The sequence below is a fragment of the Periplaneta americana genome, chromosome 12, assembly GCF_040183065.1.
Source record: "Periplaneta americana isolate PAMFEO1 chromosome 12, P.americana_PAMFEO1_priV1, whole genome shotgun sequence".
Lineage (NCBI taxonomy): Eukaryota > Metazoa > Arthropoda > Insecta > Blattodea > Blattidae > Periplaneta > Periplaneta americana.
Window position 1 is genome coordinate 173,946,337 of NC_091128.1, and position 21,275 is coordinate 173,967,611.

The 21,275-nt window shown below is 36.8% G+C and overlaps 1 protein-coding gene across 9 annotated transcripts in view; it reads left to right on the top strand.

Annotated features, from left to right (window-relative positions):
* beta-Spec (spectrin beta chain) overlaps positions 1-21,275 on the top strand; it is a 313,031-nt gene that overhangs the window by 273,243 nt on the left and 18,513 nt on the right. For 7 of the 9 annotated variants that reach the window (XM_069842602.1, XM_069842603.1, XM_069842607.1 and 4 more), the window contains 4 exons: positions 3,534-3,707; positions 4,027-4,120; positions 7,363-7,542; positions 11,041-11,229. In XM_069842602.1, coding sequence (XP_069698703.1) covers positions 3,534-3,707; positions 4,027-4,120; positions 7,363-7,542; positions 11,041-11,229 — 637 coding nt within the window. The remainder of the gene's footprint in view (positions 1-3,533; positions 3,708-4,026; positions 4,121-7,362; positions 7,543-11,040; positions 11,230-21,275) is intronic. The other 2 variants (XM_069842609.1, XM_069842610.1) reach the window with 1 other exon arrangement.

Sequence of the window (21,275 nt, forward strand, 5' to 3'; positions counted from 1 at the left end):
GTGTTAAAAGTTGTGTAATCAAGATGTATACCTTCAGTGAGCCGAATTTCGCATAAATAGAAGATTAAATGCTGAAAAACAAAAATATCGACTTTTTTTTTTTTAAAGAAACTTCGAATTTCATGTATTTTGACAATGTCGCACAAAATATTAAATAGTTTTGTTCTTAATGCATTGATATTTTATGCAAGAGGTTCCAGGTTCGATTTCCATTGAGATCCATAAATTTAAATTTAGTTGGTTTGGACTGTTTTTGGTATATTTCAATCAAAATGTGTCTGGCATAGAATGTAAGAAAATAATTTATTGAAACTAATTCGAGATGTTTGGATAACTCATATTAACCAAATTCGACTTCGCACTTTACTATTTGTTTCTTTATTTTTTAATTTATGACTGTTCCAGTAGACTGAAGTGGGGTATCCCAGTACTGTCCAATTTTACCCAAGCTTGTACTGTATAAATCAGTTCTTTATAGTTAAGTTTAGACTGTGAAGGAAAGCAAATACATGAGTATCCAAATTTGAAATTAACTACTGAGTATGAATTAAAGAAATTAGAGCACAATATGAAAGCAATCAGGACTGACATGGACATAGGGAATCAAAGGTTGTAATGGTTTGGCTGTTTGTAATCCCCTGGTAGAGAGGAAGAGAATGAAACAGTCAGGAAAATAATGACATATGCTGAGAATCAACATTGTTGACAGGAATAGAAAGGCAGCAATCACTCATATGAATTAGGTATATCTTTTGGACTGCAGTGATCACATTGTGACAGTACATGACACTACCTTCTTCATTCAGTCTGAATGTGCTATCAGCACCATGTAGAGAGATTCTTGGGCTACAGATAATTCTGATAGAAAGTAAAACTAAACAAAAGTGAGGGTTTCTCGCTGCATTGACTTGCTGTTGCATGGTATGAACTTATCGTAGTTTAAACTGCATGTGCCTTCAAGCTTGACTGCTTTAGTTAAACTTTGTAAGAGAAGAGAGACTTCATAATATGAACTATTACATAAATTCGTTATGAAATCTCTCGTACATCATTTTTTTTTTTAACAATTTTGATTTTGTCACTTAATTTTTACCAGCAAATGTTTCAGAAGTAGCTTTTTGTAAGCACTTCGTTCCCACCCATTTTTTGGACTTCAATCTTTAGATAGATTTTGAATTGCTTTTGAAATGATTCGATTTGAAGAAAGATAAAACTGCAAAGCTTTGTGTTGTTATCCAGTGTAAATATATTGCACAGTCAGTCTCTTCCCTCAACTTAGCATCTGAAATTTCGATTTCATACCCTTATTATCTTAAAAGGAGATATCATGAACTGGAGATGTGATACTGTAACTGAACTTCACCAGGGTTCCAGGAATATATTCCAAAACACAGAGTTATAAACAGATGATCAGCATTTCCCTCTTCATCCTTTTCTTAAAGACAAAAATTGTGTTAAGGGAAGTGATGGGCGACATTTCTATTTTCTACATTTTCCAAGCTACGTCCATGATTTTTTGTACACATAATCACGGTGTGATAGATAATGATGTGGTGAAATTTCATTTCTGTGAGTCAATTAGTTTCTCTGATATTAACAAAAATACATATTTTCAAAAATTTGCATATTTCAAAGTGAAATGTGTCGCCCAATTTTTCAGTAAAATATTTACCACACAAATCGTCTGTAGCTGCATTTAGATTGGCAACAGGCCATGACTGTTTGACCAAGCATCTGCATAGAATTGGAATATATCAGTCCCCTAACTGTCCATTGTGCAACTCAAATCAAGAAATGGATTCAGAACATCTCAAAATCTGTGCGTCAGTGGCTAACCATGACAATATCTTTGAAAAATATTGGAGTGCAGGAGGTCAAATGACTTTATTGTCAAATGCCTGGCATTAGAAAACAACAACATTTTTCAGTAAAATGTTTGATTTTTTTTTTTTTTTGCAAGACCAGTGGCATATTTAGAAAAAAACATCACACATTACTTTTCCTATATCTTTACTACAAAAGGGGTGAAAAAAATTTTATAACCACTGCACAACTAAAAATATGAATTTTTCATTGCCACTATAAATATTTAATTTTTTAATTAAAAAAGTATTCATTTGATAAAAAAATCCATGTGCTATTTTATTAACCACAGTTTATAGAACACACAGTACAAATTTCATGTTTCTGTTATCAGAATTGTAAGAGCCTTTACATTTCAAACCTGACGAAATGTGCTGAAAAAAAAAAAGTGTGAGAAAACAGCTTGTAAAATTTGCATGGAATTGAAGTTCAAGGGTGCAGCCATTTATATATTGCGTAATTTTTTTGCTTTCAAGCGCTGCAGAGCTTTGAAACTTGTTCGACATATAAATAAGAGATTGCTGATTCATTTTTTACAAGAAAAAAAATGCGATTTTTTACTGAAATTGACGAAAATTTCACCCATCACCCTCCCTTAAAGGAGCCGACATTAGGTTTCTTGATTATTGATAAATTAATTTTACTTGAATACTAACAGTATCCATAGTGTAATTACTACTATTACAGGCTGGTATGTGCGATGCCTTAAAATTAGAATTTCCCTTTTTCAATTCATTTCCTTTTTTAGTTGTCAATTCAATATGATATTGTATTAATGCACTTTAAATAAATTTCCCACATATACCAAATTATAATGTTTGTATTTACTGATCTGAACACAGTGTTTACTGTTGAGGTTATGAACGTAAATATGACACATCTAGTTGAGTTCTTCTGTCTTTTGTTCTCAGTAGAAATGCATGAGAGCAAAGACCAATTGATTTATTCTCTGTTATATGACAAACAAAGACGTTGTTTAGTACTGATCTGCAGTCTAGTAATTGCATTTCTTTCGTAATAGTGCAAAGCACTTGTTGAAAATCTGATTCGAAATATATAGGTGTAGTAAAGGTTTGATCCTAAAATAATAAAGATAGTTTGAAAAAAAGAAAATTAAATTACGAAACAAAAATTTGAACTAGTGAACTACAAACCATACTTACACATTGGACGTTCTTGGCAGACAATCTCAATTGGTATAGGGTCAATATACTCATTTCTTGAAGAAAAAAAATAAGTTGATTGCCCATGCTTACAGCTTTGGTGTTTTGAAATATATTCTTCATGATCTCTAATTTGGTATTTTAATAAAAGTAGTGTTTTTAGTTCAAGACTTCTCCGTGTTAGTTTCGCCATTTACATCAAGTTAACTTCCAACTTGTCCCATTATCTTATAATTGCTGAAATATAAAATTTACGTGAAACAAAATATCTTGAAATAAAGGCAATTTTCTTTTTATGTTCTTGGACAAAACATAAAAGTTACAGCCTTTTTTTCCAAATTTGAGATTCTTTTCCTCCCAAAGTAAATATAGCCCCTGTATTTTAGTTGCTTTTGTTTCTATAAGAACTTGCACTTGCTTTCCATTGGGCAACGTCTGTGCATGTGACGGGGATATGGTGACTGTAAGTACTCGAGTGAGCATTTCTCACCTATGAACATTCAACAGCTCCCCGACTTAGCCCTAAGGAGTCGGCACAGACAGCTTCCCTGGACCGCAAGAAGGACCGCTCACGCTCCAAGTCCCCATTCCGCAGTTTCCGCTGGAAGAAGGGGACAAAGAGCCCGACTACAGGAGCTGGCGCCCACAGCGATGATGAGGCAAACCTGGAACGGGCTGCAGGTGAGGTGTTGAGCAGGAGTGGTGGAGGTGTGTATTGTGAATCTGAGGAATACGAAATATGTGCAGAGTTCGAATCATCTGCCAGTTTGGCTCAGTTACAGGTCTTAAACGTATAGATATGTAATGTTCTTTTGTTTGGTTTGTGATGTTTATTACAGGTTGGAAATAGTTGGTGCGCTTCTGGGTACTACTAATGCAAGCTCTATGTTTCAGGAGAGAGTGCAGCCTTACACTTCATATTATTTGTTTTGTCTGGCTTTAGTACAGTCACACACTGCGTGTATTGCATTTGTTACTAAGCTATTTTTTGTACATTCAGAGCGACCAAGTCCTGGGGCTGAAGAAGACCAGTTTGAGGGCAATCTGGTGAGGAAGCACGAGTGGGAATCTACCACCAAGAAGGCATCCAACAGGTATAAAGTTGAGATTGACTTGTGTTCCAGTGGGATAGTCGGAGTGGGAAAAACATGAACGTACGGACCTTTCATAGGTAGAGTCAGTGATCTGACCAATGGATCCGAGACTCAAGAGTTCAAACCTGATCGAGTGTGATGGATTTCAAGGGAGGAAATGGATGAAATTTTGGTTATTTTTTCGAGAAAAGAACCAACTTTCGGTGTTTTTTTTATTATTATTATTATTATTATTATCTTGCCAAAAAACTGTTCTTTCACCTTGGCCAAATTTGATCAACATAAACGTCCTTAGACTTCATACTTCAATAATATTTTACAACTACAAACAGGTTTTCATGTTGGATAACGGACATTAGCCACCGGCGTGGCTCAGTCAGTTAAGGCACTTGCCTGCTGGTCTGAAGTTGCGTTCGGGCGCGGGTTCGATCCCTGCTTGGGCTGATTACCTGATTGGGTTTTTTTTTCCGAGGTTTTCCCCAACCGTAAGGTGAATGCAAGGTAATCTATGGCGAATCCTCGGCCTCATCTCGCTATCACCAATCTCATCGACGCTAAATAACCTAGTAGTTGATACAGCGTCGTTAAATAACCAACTAAAATAAAAATAACCGACATTATAAAGTCATTTTCCACACTATCATTTTCACTGCATTTACTCACATTCAAATACTATAGATAGGAATCAGAAGTACTGTATATGCACTATAAAGTAGTATTGCTATTTCGTATGTATTTAACTTGGACCCCATATACTACGTCTGTTTTGATAAAATGACATCAGCTATGTTTGGGTAGGCGTGCTGTACATTTACAGTTGAGAAAGCATGGTTTACAACGTTACGAAGTTTAGATCTTCCAGCCATTATCTAATAATACCTAAAGGAGAGAAGTAGTTGCCTTTTGAACTACATTCTGAGTGTATTACACGTGTAAGTTACTGTTAGAGTGGTTATCAAGAGATGCTGCACTTGAATTTGCGTTGTCTACTTCAAAAGCTTCTGTGATTGGACATAATATCCATTGCTTTTTACACCACATCTAGGTATCCAGAAATATCTTATATCAGTCGCATAGAGAGGCTTAGATGACACTAATTTATTTTTAAATATCATTACATCACATTTATAGTTTTATTTATATGAGTAATCTTAGAGAAATTACACATTACAGCCATCACTGAAACTATAAAAGTTCACCAGATAACTGGTATGGACACATATCACGGATGTCCAGTGGCAGGCTACCTTAAAGATTGTTTGCATACAGACCTGATGGGAAGAGATCTTGGAAAGCCGAAAAAGTGATGGAAAGACCAGCTCACCTGAGCCAGAACAGGCCAGAAGCCCTAATCCTTGACAATATTGTAACTTTATTTCAACTCAACAATAGGATTTTATTCTTCCAACAATAATTCCTTTCTACAATTCACCTTAAACGCTCTCGTCAACAATAGGATTTTCACTCAACACAGTATTCTTTATAGCACTCCACTGACGGCAATGACAATTTACTTGAACTATTACGAACAACAATGAACTATTAATCTTAACTAATATTTACAAAGCACTATTTACAAATCAGAACTATCAGTTCTCAGTTCACAGTTCTTCTAGTTCAGTCACTCGAGTTGACAGTATCTCGAACCACAGACCTTCAGAGACAGTCCACTGCACTCGAACTCAGGCCTTCGGATGCTGACACAGTTGCGGACGCACACTCGAGTCGAACTCCGGTACACAAGACTGGCTTGCTTGCTCTGGCTTACTCACTGACTGGCTGACTAATCAACTGAAAAACTGCTTCGCGTTCACTTGCGCGCATAATTTATACTCACACCACAGTTTCTGGAAAGTACGACTTCTCGAATTATCTGGCTATCTCCACTTCGGACGGACTTCTCTAGAAGATTCGGGAGGGTCCGTCCCCCTTTACTCCGTAAGTAGCAGCTGCGCATGCACTCTCCCCTCGTCGCGTTGACGTAATACACCCCCCTCTCTTCTCTCCGCCGCGCTCCGTCCCTCAGTGCTCCGCGCGATCTGCTCTCTTGCGGGATGCTGGTCGTGAGTTCGAATCTCACGTTGCTGTCACAATATGATGATGATCGATATGAGTGATTTATGTTTCTGTGTAAATCAACTATCCCTTTCATGTGAGACTTTAGTGACACTCATTTTTTTAAATGTCATTGCACCTAATTTAAGGTTACCAGATTATTTTCACAATTTTCGGGAACAGATATCAAAATATTTTTAACATTTCTGTTAGTTTGTGTACACTTGTACTGTTTTTACAAAACATAAATAATTTACAGACTGAACTACTGTTTTCTTTTCCTTTCAGAAGAATTAATTTTTTTTAGCAAGTCTTCCCTAGATCCCAATTTTTCAGCAAATTTCTGGCAGGTTAAGAGAGCAAGCATTGCACGAACAGTTTCTAAACTCATTCTGGATTTTTTTTTTTTTTTTAGAAATTCCACATCATGTTCATTGAAGAAATTCTTTCCACTGAAGCTTTACTTCCAGGAAGACATAGACATAGTTCAATCAACTTCTAGAGTTGTGCACAGGAAATCTCCCCCCCCCCTCCCCCAGAGAAAATTTAAAGAAATCCACTCCATTTTGAGCAAAAAGTAACTTTTTCTTAATTCCATTTTTTCTGAAGTCATATTTCTTTATACAAGAAATTTAATCAAATTATCTTCATCCAGGTGAAGTTCATCTACACTTGAGGAAAAATAATGGACTGTCTCTTTCTAGAGAAGGTGTCGAATATCTTGTCTTGTGAATGAATGACAGAGACACTGGAATATTCAACAGCATTTTTATTAAAATTCATGAGAGACGATGAGAATTCTGTTATGAAATAAGAGTCACTTCTAAAAATACCCAAAAGTTGTTCATCTTTTCAGTTCAGTGTTTTTATTAACTTCGATAACAATGGAAGATTCGACTTCAGTTACGTTCTCATCTTCAGTTTTGATTATGGTAGCAAAATTTATCAAAGCAATATGCAAAAATCATTAAATGATATTAATAGTTAACACTGAAAATCTGGCGACAGAAAGCAAAATTCGGGGTCTGTTCCCTGGAAATGGGGACATATGGTAGCTTTAACCTAATTTATAATTTTATTGATATGAGTCATTCATGTTTCTATGTAAATCGACTGTCTCTTTCATGTGAGACTTGACTTGCACAGCATGCTAGCCTGTGCACTAACTGTGTTTGCATATGACGCAGGTCGTGGGACAAGTTGTATGTGGTGCTGCGTGGCAGTCTGCTCATGTTCTACAAGGACCAGAAGAGCTACAAGGCTGCCCCAGACAGTTACTTTAAGAGCGAGAACCCTGTGGATCTGCGTGGGGGCTCCACGAAGGTTGCAGACGACTACACCAAGAAGAAACATGTCTTCAGGATTAAGTAAGTGAAGATCCGTTGTGTTACCAGCAGGGGCCTATTCCACAAAGGCATGGTATTGTACATTACAAGTAAATTCTCTAGTAAGTAGTAAGAGTACTAGAGTTTCTGTTCCACAAAAGACTTTTCTACAATAGTACTTCACCACTCGATATTTGCAAATTACCAATAAAGTTTCATGATTGTGTTCCACAGAAATATTAATATTAGCATACCTGCCAACTCTCCCTAATTAATCAGGAGATTACAGATTTTTGACCCGTATCCCGATTTTCTGATTTTCTCCCGAATTTTCCCCATGTTGGCTTTTTGTGTGGTGAAATTCATGCCATCGGCTGCTGGCTGTGGTGGGAAATTTGAGTGCTTGTTCTGATAGTGTATTAGCAAGTGTCCCCCACCCAGGCAAAATAGTTTTGCACGGCCCCAAAATGAGCATCCTAGTCGGCAATGTGGAATTTGGAAGTGTATATTGCAGCAAGGAAATAAGTTTTCTAGTTCGTGTAATTGTGGTGTAGAAAACAAGATGAACACGATGTCATTGAAAAAACCAAAATAAGTAAAAGGTATGAACATTGTTACAAAGGAGTGTATGCTGTGTAATTTCAATAAAAGAAAGATGTCACTTTTTGTACTATCTGCTGGTGTGATTTAAATGTGTCTCACATTGGTAAAGGTGATATTATTATGCACTTCAAAACTGTGAAACATAAAGACAGTGTTCACTGTGAAGAACGGAATCGTAAAATCAACAAAAGTTTCTTTTCAAATGAAAATAATAGTGTCATACGTGTGGAATGTTGGTTCACTTTATTCATAGTGGAACACAGTCTGCTAATTGCCTGTGCAAATCATGCTGGTCCATTATTTAGAAAAATGTTTCCAAAATCCAATATAGCAAAACAATATGGGTATGCATATACGAGGGGGATCCAGGAAATAACGACCGTTCGCGCATACCCGCCGCACAGCTGACTCTCCTTCCTTGTTTGAAGGTCAACTGGCTTCCTTAACATGTGTTCTCATAATGTTGTGAGTACTGGTTGCAACAAGTCGCCATTGTGCATTTTGTGTTACTTCAAAATGAACGACGTGATTGATAATCCCGCCGACTGTGAGGTGAGGAGTGTGATTCGATTTTTGAATGCCCGACATTTGAAACCTGCAGAAATTTACCGGCAATTGAAAGAAATGTATGGTGATACTGTAATGAATGAAAGAAATGCGAGAAAATGGTGCGAAATGTTCAACAATGGGCGAACAAATGTCCACGATGAAACTCGACCCGGACGCCCATCACTCATCACAGAAGACTTGAAGACTAAAGTGAACGACAGAATCTTGCAAGACAGGCGCACATCATTTGACGAATTGCATATTGCCTTTCCTGACATTTCTCGTTTTTTGCTTGGTGAAATTGTGTCGCAACATCTTGGCTACCACAAAATCTGTGCACGATGGGTTCCACGGCAACTGAGTGACCAACACAAAACTCAGAGAATGGCCTCAGCATTGACATTCTTGATGCGATATCACACAGATGGAGACGCCTTTCTTGATCAGATTGTGACTGGTGATGAGACCTGGGTGTCTCACAACACCCCATAGACCAAGCGCCAATCACGTCAGTGGCATCATCCCTCATCACTCAAGAAACCGAGAAAATTCAAACAGACTCTCTCAACACAAAAAGTCATGGCTACTGTCTTTTGGGATCGCAAAGGTGTTCTTTTGCTGGATTTCATGCCAAAAGGCATACGATCAATGCAAATTGTTATTGTGAGACTTTACGAAAACTACGGCGAGCCATCCAAAACAAGAGACGAGGAATGCTTTCGAGAGGAGTTGTGCTTCTTCACGACAACGCCCGCCCGCACACTGCTGCTTCAACTCGAGAATTGCTGGATCGATTCGGTTGGGAAATCTTTGATCATCCGCCCTATAGTCCAGACCTTGCTCCTAGCGATTTTCACCTTTTCACTAAGCTGAAAGACTTTCTGGGTGGTACGCGTTTTGGAAGTGATGAGTTGAAGAAGACGGTGAACACCTGGCTTAATGAACTGGCGGCAGAGGAGTATAACACGGGAATTCTAAAGCTAGTGAACAGATACGACAAATGTTTGAATGTAGGTGGTGATTATGTTGAGAAGTAAAGGAAGCTTCATTTATGTAACAGACTTTGTTTTTTCAAATAAATAATTTTTTTTTTAAATTATTACAACAAAACGGTCGTTATTTCCTGGATCCCCCTCGTATATATGTATACCTGTCTTACTGCGCCTCATTGCTTATTGTCTTCAACGATGCTATGGTAACAGATTTTGCCTTTCTTAAAAATCATCATCGTTTGTTCTGGCACACCCATATTGTTTTGCTATATCGGATTTCGGAAATATTTTCCATAATAGTGGGCCAACATGAGCTGCACAGGCAATTGGCAGATTGTGTTCTACTATGAATGAAGTGAACAAACACTCCACACGTTTTATTCTTGAAATCAAAATCTCTCGATTTTTCATTTCTATAGATTGGCATGTATGTATTTGTAACTTACTAGTGAATTGTCAAATATTCTCTACCAATGAAAGAAGATTCATACATGTACTAATGCGATTTAAATATATTTATTTCATAATATTAAGATATATTTTGATTTTGAAAATACGTTCCATAAAATATCTTTTCTCGCTTCTATACCCTTCAAAAGAAACAATTTCTTCATCTCTGACACCATTTCAATAAATTTGCAGTGTTTGTAATTTCGTAACAATTAAGTTTTGGGGTGAAGATCGTTATGCGAGGATCGTGGAAAACATATTGATAATGATGATAATAAGAGAGTAAATTTTTCATTATTACAGAAGTAAACTAAAATAACATTGCAGGGTTACAAAATTTATAGAATCTACGAATCTGTGCTGTATAACCTATCTTAAAATACATAACAATTAAAGAGACAAACATAACCTAATTCGATGAATGAAATACGAAAATAACCAGCTGCTTCATGTTATGACTTATGTTTATTGATATGACGTCACTAGTAGCGATTCATTAGTGATGTACAACACATTTTAATTCCTTCGTGGAACAGAAAGATACAACTCCATACTTTAGAACATCATTCATCAGTAATTGAGGACTGTTTTTGCAGAACTTGCTAACTGCAAAATTTGCAAAATTGAGATTTTGATAGATTCGTTCACATAAGGCAGGCCTCTACATGATATTCTGAGCGTCTTAGTAATATTGGTTTATTTCTCTTCATTGTAGTGTCTCAAAGTGTGATCGTTTTTTTCAAAACTTGCTTTCTGCTATAAGTGAAAGATACAGCAAAACTTGCTTACTATAGTGTTTTGTTTTTCCTGTAAAATTTAGTTTTTTCAGTTAGCAAGTTTTGCAAAAATGGTCCTCAATTATTTGTAATGTACAACACCATACTTTCGTGGAATGGGCTCCAGGTGGGTGGGTGGAACCTGTAAATTGTATATATTCGTCTTCCAGGCTGGCAAATGGGGCGGAGTACCTATTCCAGGCGCGTGATGATGAAGAGATGAATGCGTGGGTGCAGCGTGTGAGTGTGCAATGTGACCTGCAAGGTTCGGCCGGGCCATCACGTTCCCAGACACTCCCTGCATCCGGCGAACGCAAGGATGAGCCGAAGCGCAGGAGCTTCTTCACGTTGAAGAAAAAGTAAATATGCATCGCATTGTGTAGCATAGCTGTGCCCTGTACATAGCCTCTCAGGTCGGGATGAGATCCCTATTGATTCCGTTACATTCTTGCTTTCTCGTGCTCCTTAACTAATGTTTTAATATAAAGCCAAATTGTAAATAATAAAGGGAAGCGTAAAGTGTGATACAGGGGTTGGAGTGCAGCTGTCGAGTACAGGAAAGCTGAGCAAGCTGTTAAGAGATTCTGAATCAAAAGTTGTTGTTGCTGGGTTGTTAATGCTTGGTATGTTGGGGTCTTTCGTGCTGGCTTAGATGTACAAAATAAATATTCATATTTTGGGAGTCTTAAGTACATACAGGAATTGGAGGTCTGCATGGGCTTGGGTCAAGCCCGAGGGCCTAGGTCCGACCCAGGCTTAGATTGAAATTCACTTGTGCTTGTCGGGTTCGAGCTGGGCTCAGGCCTTAAAGAAACGCAAATAATTTTTTTTCAGTGAATTATATGTTAATTAAAAAAATTAATACGAAGATTTTAATGCCTGTTTCACTACTGGGTGTTCATTTCGAAGTGTGTCATGACGTCACTGTTGTGAGTCAGCGATTTGAAGCAAGTTACACCTTTTATGTCAGAGAAGTTGCCTATTAATCAAGGCGTTCAATCTGAACTTGAGAACGTGTACGGTATAACTTGAACGTCATAGCAACAGATGGCAGTCTGTAAAGTCTGTGCTATCATAACCTCTTTCGAACTGTGTTTTGCGCGGACAAGTCGTACGCAGGGTATTTGTTATCATCGGTTGCATACAGCAACATTCCACAACACAAATCAAATGCTCCGTGTCCATGTTGACCGTCGAAGTTAATGTCAACAAATACGTAAGTAATCGTCTTAACCCTCTCCACATATCCCGACAGTAAGAAAAAAACTCACCTCAGTACATGTTTCCAAACAGTTCACATTCCTGCCACTACAGGTGTTACCGTATGTATCGGTAAGTACTCTTCAGAATGAACGCCGTACTTGCCAGGCAACTTCTCTGGCACATAAGTAATACGCCTCTGTGGAAGTGTAGGAAGATTGAATTCTCTAGGCTCAACAACTAGCAACAGGACGGCATACAGCGAGCCATGACACACTTTGAACTGAAAACGCAGTAGATGTTCACCCCGCACCCATATAGAACAGTGGACTATCAGTTCAGTACCGTAAGTTACTATCTAGTTCGACTTCGTATTTCATAACATCATTTGTCTCGTCTCTGCTATAGACAAAAACATAGATTATTATTAGTAAGTATCAACATTAGTTTCTTTACTAATTCATATTTAAGGGAAAAAAGGTTAACTAGCGCGTGGGAAGTACAAGTGATTTTGGAACCGAAAATCGTCGAATTTATAAGGTATTTTTTTGTAGAGATGAAGTTTAATTTAAGGTGCTATATTTCAGTGAGCCACGGTAATATTTTCATAAAAGATGTCAATGATTTGAATGCTTACATTATGTTATACATATGTAATATCAGTTTAGTAATAGTATTTTAGAAAACTTAATTAATTAAACCGGATACATTAATTTATTTACTTATTTTATATAATTACGGTTTAGACCAGCCTCATGGTCTAGTGGTCAGAACTTCTGGCTATAGTTCATGAGGTCCCGGGTTCAATTCCCGGTTAGAGCACAGGAATTTTTCCTTAAAGGGGATTATTCCTGTGTTCGTCCATGGTCTGGAATTTAGGTTAAGTTTAGATTTAAACCTCTCCTGGCACCACATTATCATAATCATCCTATCACATCATCGGGGTAATGTAACTCCGCCTTCCAGGCGCCCCAACCTCAGAAGTGGGTTATAACTAAGCCACGGCCAGGAGAGAAGACCAGAAATGTCGAAAGACAACCTAGTGGCACTAGATAAAAAAAAAAAAGATTATTTGTTTTACCTGGGAGACAGGGAGGTTACTCTTTCTCATGTTCCTACTGGAGGGATAATCTCTGTTCCTGACCCCTGTGGCTTCTGCTTAATCTGCTAGCAGTAGAAAAATAAACAATTTTAAGTAGTCCATTTTGTTTCTATGCCCACTGTTTTGATTCTGTACTTTTCTGTGTTTTTCTAAGGTAATCTCGGGTTTCAGGTCGAGTTTGGGTGATAATAATGAAGCTAATATCAGGTTTCGGGTCTGGTTCAGATCGGGCCAGCCCGGGCTGGGCCTAAGAATTTTGGCCCGTGCAGACCTCTTACCAGGAATACTCCATAAATTTATGGTTGCAGAACTTGGGCTAGGGAATAAGATTGAAACGTGTTTGGTGGCAAAAATGTGATTCCTAAAAGCAGTGCAGGTTACAAACTATCGGACAGGAAATGGAGTAGCGTATTAATTAGAAAGACCACTTGGAATAAATGCAATACATTCACTACTGCACAGAACAAAGGGCAAAGAAGTTCAAAACTCCTTGAAAAGTGTTAGGTCAGTTTTGTCTTGAGGCAAAACAAGTCAATTTGCTCTCATCCGAGATTCTACAGACATATCATGATTATTGGGACACAGATTTCTGTGACCTTAAGGGGGGAGACTAGTGAAATTTTGGTCATTTTCAGTTAAAAATCGCATTTTCGTTTTCTTGTGAAAAATGAACCCGCAATCTCTTATTTATATGTTTTTCTTGTGAAAAATGAATCTGCAATCTCTTATTTATATGTTGAACAAGTTTCAATACTCTGCAGCACTCAAAAGCATAAAAAACATGCAATATATAATTGACTGCATCCTTGAACTTCAATTCCATGTAAATTTTACAAGTTGTTTTCTCACACTTTTTATCAGCACATTTCGTCAGGTGTGAAGTGTGAAGGATAATGAGGTTGTTATTCTATACAGTTAAAACTACACACCTGAACTAATACGTGGTATCTAAAACAGAAAATCGATAATTTTGGACTTTTCACGTTTTTCCCCTGTGCTCTTCAAATGTGAAAAAATTTGTCCCCTTTCTCAATCATTTCAACCGTTGTAACCAGTTTATTTACAGAATTTGTTACAAAGATATTTAAAAATTTTGTTTCCAGGAACACTTGATTTTGAGTATTACTTCATGTATGATTTGAAATGTGTTAATATGAAAATCTCTTTAACATGACTCACATTTAAAAAGAAAATGAAAATATGCATTTATATGGCTATATTAAAATTGCTGTATTTTTATCATAATTACTCGTAAAACAGGGAAATGGAGGTAAAAAAAAGTGATGTTACAGAAATCTGAACCCCATTTAGACTGTTGTAGATGGAGTGCGGCTTGTATTTAGCTCTGGAGTTTGCATCGGTCTTCTTTAAGTGGGTAATTCCTCTCTTTCAACAACAGAATAAATTTTATTAATCACGAACTCTGTATAGCATAGCATTTGTCTCTATTAGTACAAAACTTGAATACAATTCATGGAGCCTAGCACTTAGTATAAATGATGCATCATTGGCCAAGAGGCTAGCTAGAGCATTACCTTTCCAGGCCAGACACCAATATTCAAATTGCGACAAGTCCAAGTGGAATTGCTGGTGGACAAAGAGTATGATTCGAATAGGTTTTTGCGAGGTTCTCCCTGTTCCCCTCCCATTATTCCACGAATTCTCCATTAATAATAATAATCACCACCATATCATCAATTCACTTTCCACAAACAACTAGGTGTGAAGTTTAGACACATTATTTATCGAGAACGTTGTTGAAAATCAAATCATCCCATCATTGGAGGGAGTGAGGGGGAAATACTTTGTATAAATATGTTCAAATTTAATTATTGATATATTAGTAGTAATGGAAAAACAAATGTGGACTCTCAGCCTGTGAGGCGCACACAGAACTTGATAGCGCCGTTCAGACATTAGATATCAGAGGCAGCAGGAAGATTGTAATGTTGTATCATTGAAGATAATAATTTGTAGAAAATAACGGGTGAGCTGGACAGCATGTGAGGCTTTTGCTGTGTGTATTTGACAGCTGGACGGAGTGTTCTGGCCTCTATTTTAGTTACGGCAGTGAGAGCAGCATATTGTCGTGTGTGATGCGGCATACAACTCCTTAGTTTCGTTATATGTGTAGGTTAGGTAGCTGTGTGAAGTGTGTGTGCTGGAGTGCGTGTGTGCGTGGAGGAGACTAGTAAAGGCAGAGTGACTTGTAGCCTACCTTGAGTGCCTGTGCTGGGAGGGGAGGCTTTCTCTGAAGTTTAAATGTATACTTACATCACCTATGTGTTTTGATCTGATATGACAGCAGATAAGGTAATGCAATTGTATTTTGTTTTGTTGTCTTAATAATAAAAGAAATGTTAACTGGAATATCTCGATGACATCACTGACACCTAGGCTGGGTTGCATGAGGGATAGATTAAATTTTATGCCTGCAAAGTAGTTTCCGGAGAGAGGGGGGGGGTTGTAAGAGAAAATAAGGTTAATATACAGGGTGTCCACAAAGTCTTTTGCTCATTGTAACATTTAATTACAGATCATAATTTGAGAGAGGAACAGAGGCTAAGGGAGTCTAAGAATAAGGTGCTTAGGAAAATATTTGGGGCCAAGAGGGATGAAGTCACAGGAGAATGGAGAAGGTTACAAAATGCAGAACTGCACGCATTGTATTCTTCACCTGACATAATTAGGAACATTAAATCCAGATATTTGAGATGGGCAAGGCATGTAGCACATATGAGCGAATCCAGAAATGCATATAGATTTGTTAGTTGGGAGGCTGGAGGGAAAAAGATCTTTGAAGAAGTCGAGACGTAGATAGGAGGATAATATTAAAGAGGGAGGTGGGATATGATGGTAGAGACGATTAATTCTGCTCAGGATAGAGACCGATGATGGGTTTATGTGAGGGCGACAATGAGCCTGCGGGTTTCTTAAAAGCCATTTATAAGTAAGTATTACAGATCATATTACATTTCTGTCTTTGTGCAACGTCACAGTTCATAGTGAGGTTGAAGAGAGATAGCAAAAGGTTGTGCTAATCTGTGAGAACGAGTATGTCTAAACTCTCAGCTTACACACAGGCAAGCAATGACCAGAACATTGGAATGATGGCAATCGGATATCTTTTGTTTTCATTTTTAGTACTCTGACGCCCATGACTAAGATGAGCCATATGAAACTTGATGGTCAGTCTCCGGCAGAGATATAATGAATCATCTGCGCTGTATTTACTCTCCCTTCCCCCTTATTTAGCATTAAACATTGATTTGACTAATGCATGAAGTGATGTTATTTATAACCACATTATTCTTGATATTTTGAGTAACTTCCCACTCCTCGATTTTTCGCCTCCAAATTTTAAGAAAAAAAGGGGGGGGGGAATTACGCGAATAAATATGGTATACAAAATCTAATAAAGTCACAAAGAAGAGATTTTAGTAGAATATATGGGAAGTCATGAAGTTTTCTTTACCATATTAGAGAAATTTCACACTTGCGCTGTTGGTTGCACAGAGAACATCCAAGTGCCAAGTGATTTGCAGCATTTCTTCAGTAACTGAAGCAAAAACGTTTCTTATCCTCTTTGTCAATGACCCGAAGCCTGGGACACATTGTGAATAGACTCTGTCTTTCACATAACCCCACATAAAGAAATCTAAGGGGGTTATGTCTGGGGATCTTGGTGGCTAGGATTTTGGACCGTCATGTCCATTTCATCTGTCGGAAAATCTTAAATTGAGAAAGACCCAAACAATTAATTTATTTTAGTGGGTTATTTTACGACGCTTTATCAACATCTTAGGTTATTTAGCGTCTGAATGAGATGAAGGTGATAATGCCGGTGAAATGAGACCGGGGTCCAGCACCGAAAGTTACCCAGCATTTGCTCATGTTGGGTTGTGGGAAAACCCCGGAAAAAACCTCAACCAGGTAACTTGCCCCAACCGGGAATCGAACCCGGGCCACCTGGTTTCGCGGCCAGACGTGCTAGCCATTACTCCACAAATGTGGACCCCAAACAATTAATCCCCAATGTGGTGTCACACCACACTGTTCGAATATCACCAAAGATTGAAACTCTTCTAGCTGAGATGCTAAAAAAACCTCATCATATCCAGGCACACTGTGAACGTTACTGTGACCTTGGCAAAAAAGGGCGGGCCCAATGACTCTTACGCATGAGTCCACACCACATGTTCACCTTTGAGCTATTTCTCTGCTGTTCAATAACAACATATACGCACATTGCGTCTATTGACTTGACCACAGGTGTGCAATGTAGCCTCATCGACAGAAAAGAAACTTAATTAGTTCCTCTACATTTTTGTATAAATTACCCTTGGGTATAAGAGGGAAAGTCAAAGGGACTGAGCCATGTCCTTTTTTTTCTTACACTATCTTATAAACAAACGTGCATTAGTGGTGGATTTTAGGTGACCAGCGAGAGCCGAAATGTCTTTAAAAATTATGATGCCTGCCTGATACAATCCGTCACTGATCCTTCCTGCCCACTCATACCACACCAAAACATAATTGTCTCGTAAATGAAGATAAATATCAAAGGTTCTTCAGTAACTGTCTATTTTTTAAACCTAATGCATAATACAAAAGATTACATTGGGTTACACACACAACACACATGTGACTAGCGCTTTCACTATTAGGATAGCATCTTCAGGTCTAGCTTGCGTATTATTAAGCTTTTCACATAAAGACGTAGATGGAAAAGTAACATAATGAAATATAATAAAGTACACGACGTGAGGAAATTACAATATTAACATATCAGTACAAAAAAGACTTGAAAAACATGCGAATGATTGTAATAATTCGAACCTCTGTAAGGTCTAGAAATTAAGATAGTAAAAAGTATGCCTTGAGATAAAAGTCTGCAAACATACACTGGTGGCCATAACTCTGGAAACTTTTTGTTTTTGTACTGAATTATTATAACATCTGCATTGATTCACAGATTTATACAATTGAAAATGTTTCTCTTGACTGATTCGTTAATTATGGGTTTATAACAAAGGTATTAGATTAAATCCTGAATATTTTAACAATAAATAATCATTACTATGTAGGAAATTATGTTCTTGTCGTTTAAGATCTAAATATTAATTTCAGATTTTCATTATAAGTTTCCCTTCGATCTTTCAGTGCTAATCGACAAATCTGCTTCACTTCTCTTGGACTTACTTTAGGTTTTCTACCAGTCCTAAGTGTTGTTTTACAAGATTCTATGGATTTGTACCTCTCACATATCTTCTGGACGCCAGGCAATGTAGCACCATTACCAAGTTTTCTTGCAATTTCCTTGATTGTGTAGCCTTCTTCTCGAAGTATGGCTGCCCTAGAAGGTGTTCAGTCCTTTCGTGGAGCCATTGTGATAAAATGATCAATAAAGTTTATTGTAAAGCAATCAGGTGTTCACCTAACGAAATCTTAAGTCAGACTAATGATAGAAACAAATTAATAATGTCCATATTTTATGCTACCAGTGCTCAACAATACTTCTACTGATCAACAATAATCTTAAACTCAACAATGGACTAGTTTTTATAACAGTAAATAATGGGAAATTATAATGAAATCTGAAATTAATATTTAGATCTTAAACGACAAGAACATAATTTCCCACTTAGTAATGATAATTTATTGTTAAAATAGTCAGGATTTAATATAATACCTTTATTATAACCCCATCGGTAACGGGTCAGTCACGAATAACATTTTCTATTGTATAAATCTGTGAATTAATACAAATGTTATAATAATTCAGTACAGAAACAAAAAGTTTCCAGAATTATGGCCACCAGTGTATGTGCAGCTTATAAAATGTAAAATAGTAAAAAATTAAAAATATTATTTACATCAGTCATCATGACGTATGAAATGACTTTTATCTCAAGACATACTTTTTACTATCTTAATTTCTAGACCTTACAGAGGTTCGAATTATTACAATCATTCACATGCTTTTCAAGTCATTTTTACTTTGTTTTGTACTGATATGTTAATATTGTAATTTCCTCACGTCGTGTACTTTTTTATATTTGAGTAGCTTAATATCAAAGACGGACATCTGTCCTTTCCATAGTTTTGATCTAGAGGCAATTTTTTAATTCACAGTGCTCTTTGTAATATTTAACACAATTTATTTTATAAATGTAGTGTTAGAGTTTGCATATGGTTTCACTATAACTGGAAAGAGCATGAAAAATTGTATAAAAACCACAGCTATCTAAATTTCGATTGAGGTCAGATGTCCGTCTTTGATATTAAGCTACTCATTTCATTATGTTACATTCCCATCTATGTCTTTATGTGAAAAGCTTAATAATATGCTAACCAGACCTGAAGATGCTATCTTAATAGCGAAAGCACTAGTCGTATATGTGTGTTGTGTGTTTAACCTAATGTAATCTTTTGTATTAGGCATTAGGTTTAAAAAATAGACAGTTACTGAAGGATCTTTGATATTTATCTTCATTTACTTGTTAACTTGTCGGACCAACATGCCTTTTAAATTAAATAATTGTCTCGGCCGAGGAAGGTAGAGTGGGGAATTAAGGGATGGGATTATCTGCAATGATTCAATCGAGTTAGTAACTCCCAGGCTTGGTATAAACTGTGTTCTGCTAATACAGGGATGTCAAAGCACTTGCATTACTACACATGCTCATACTACAAGCAATACAGATCCATAAGGTTCAATAATCGCACTGAATGAAGTGCTGTGCGGGGTCTTGAGAGCACTCTGTGCAGGTGTTTCGGCATCCCTGTGTTAACATTACCAGATTTTGTGTAAATGAAAGTTGTATTGAGGGAAAGATTTTAGTGGACACGGTGTATGATAGAAGTATTTCATTAAGGTGCTACAAATTACAGTAAATGCAATTTTCAGTGAATTTAAACGTACATAATTGGTTTTGTTTTTTAAATCATGAAATTAGACCACTGGTGTGAAGCCAGTTTTTAGAGAATACGCAGATTAAAGATATAAAAATTGTGAGAGGTTTTTCAAAAGTAATATTGCTTAATTGCTTTTAACTTCACTTAATTTTATGCAATGTTGAAAATCCGGAAATTGTCTCTTTGCTACAAAAGATACAAGATTTTTAATGTAAACATTCATTTGTCATAGTAACGAGTTTGTTTAAAAACAGTTGACTTTAATATGAATTTAATGGATTTAATCCCATTGTGGTTTATCATTGTATATTTGTGGAAAAGAAATGTTTGCAACTCTGCAAACTCTTTCTTTCAGGACTTATTCATTGTAGTTTAAAAGTTGGTCCATGCTTTTTGGGCTCTTTCCAATAATTTGTACCAGAACTTGAGGAAACTGACTTGATAATGGATGCAAACAAGTCAGGAAGATTTTCTGTGTTAACCAGATGTTACAGGTGTTGAAATTTTTGCATGAAACAGAATTTAGATGGTGATTAGAATCATAAGTCAGAGACTGAAGATGGAGTAAACTTAACATTGTAATCTTGATCTGCTTCATGATTATGCAGTATTATTACAAAATCAGATCATAGAGAACATATTTATGCAGTATGATAGAACATATTCAAATGGGATTAGATCGACAAAACTGAACTGGTTTTAAACAAACTCTTTATGATGGTAACTGAATGTTTATATAACAATAATAATTAAAAAAAAAAAACTTTCTTCTGCAAAGAGAATGCCCATATTTTCAAGTTAGCACAAAAAATAGTGAAGATATGAGAAGTTTAAATTACTTCTTTCTTTTGAAGAACATAGTGACATGAGTGTGTACTGATGACATTGGACCCGATGTTTTGTTGACAATTTTTGAGAGAGAATGTCAGTATAAAGAAAGAGAGGAACATGATCTTGTCGATACAAAGTACTAGACAGTTCGTGGAAGTTTTTTTTTTCCCCCCAAAAGAAAAAAAAAAGAGGTTTTGTAGAGGAAGTAAAACTTCTTTTCTTTGAATATGTGGTGGTTACTGCCCTTTCATCCTGAGCCCATGTATTGTGGATTCAAATCCGCCCAATGGCAGTGAATTTTAGGTGGAAGTAAAGCTGTTGGCCCTATACAGTACAATGAGTCCCACCGAACAT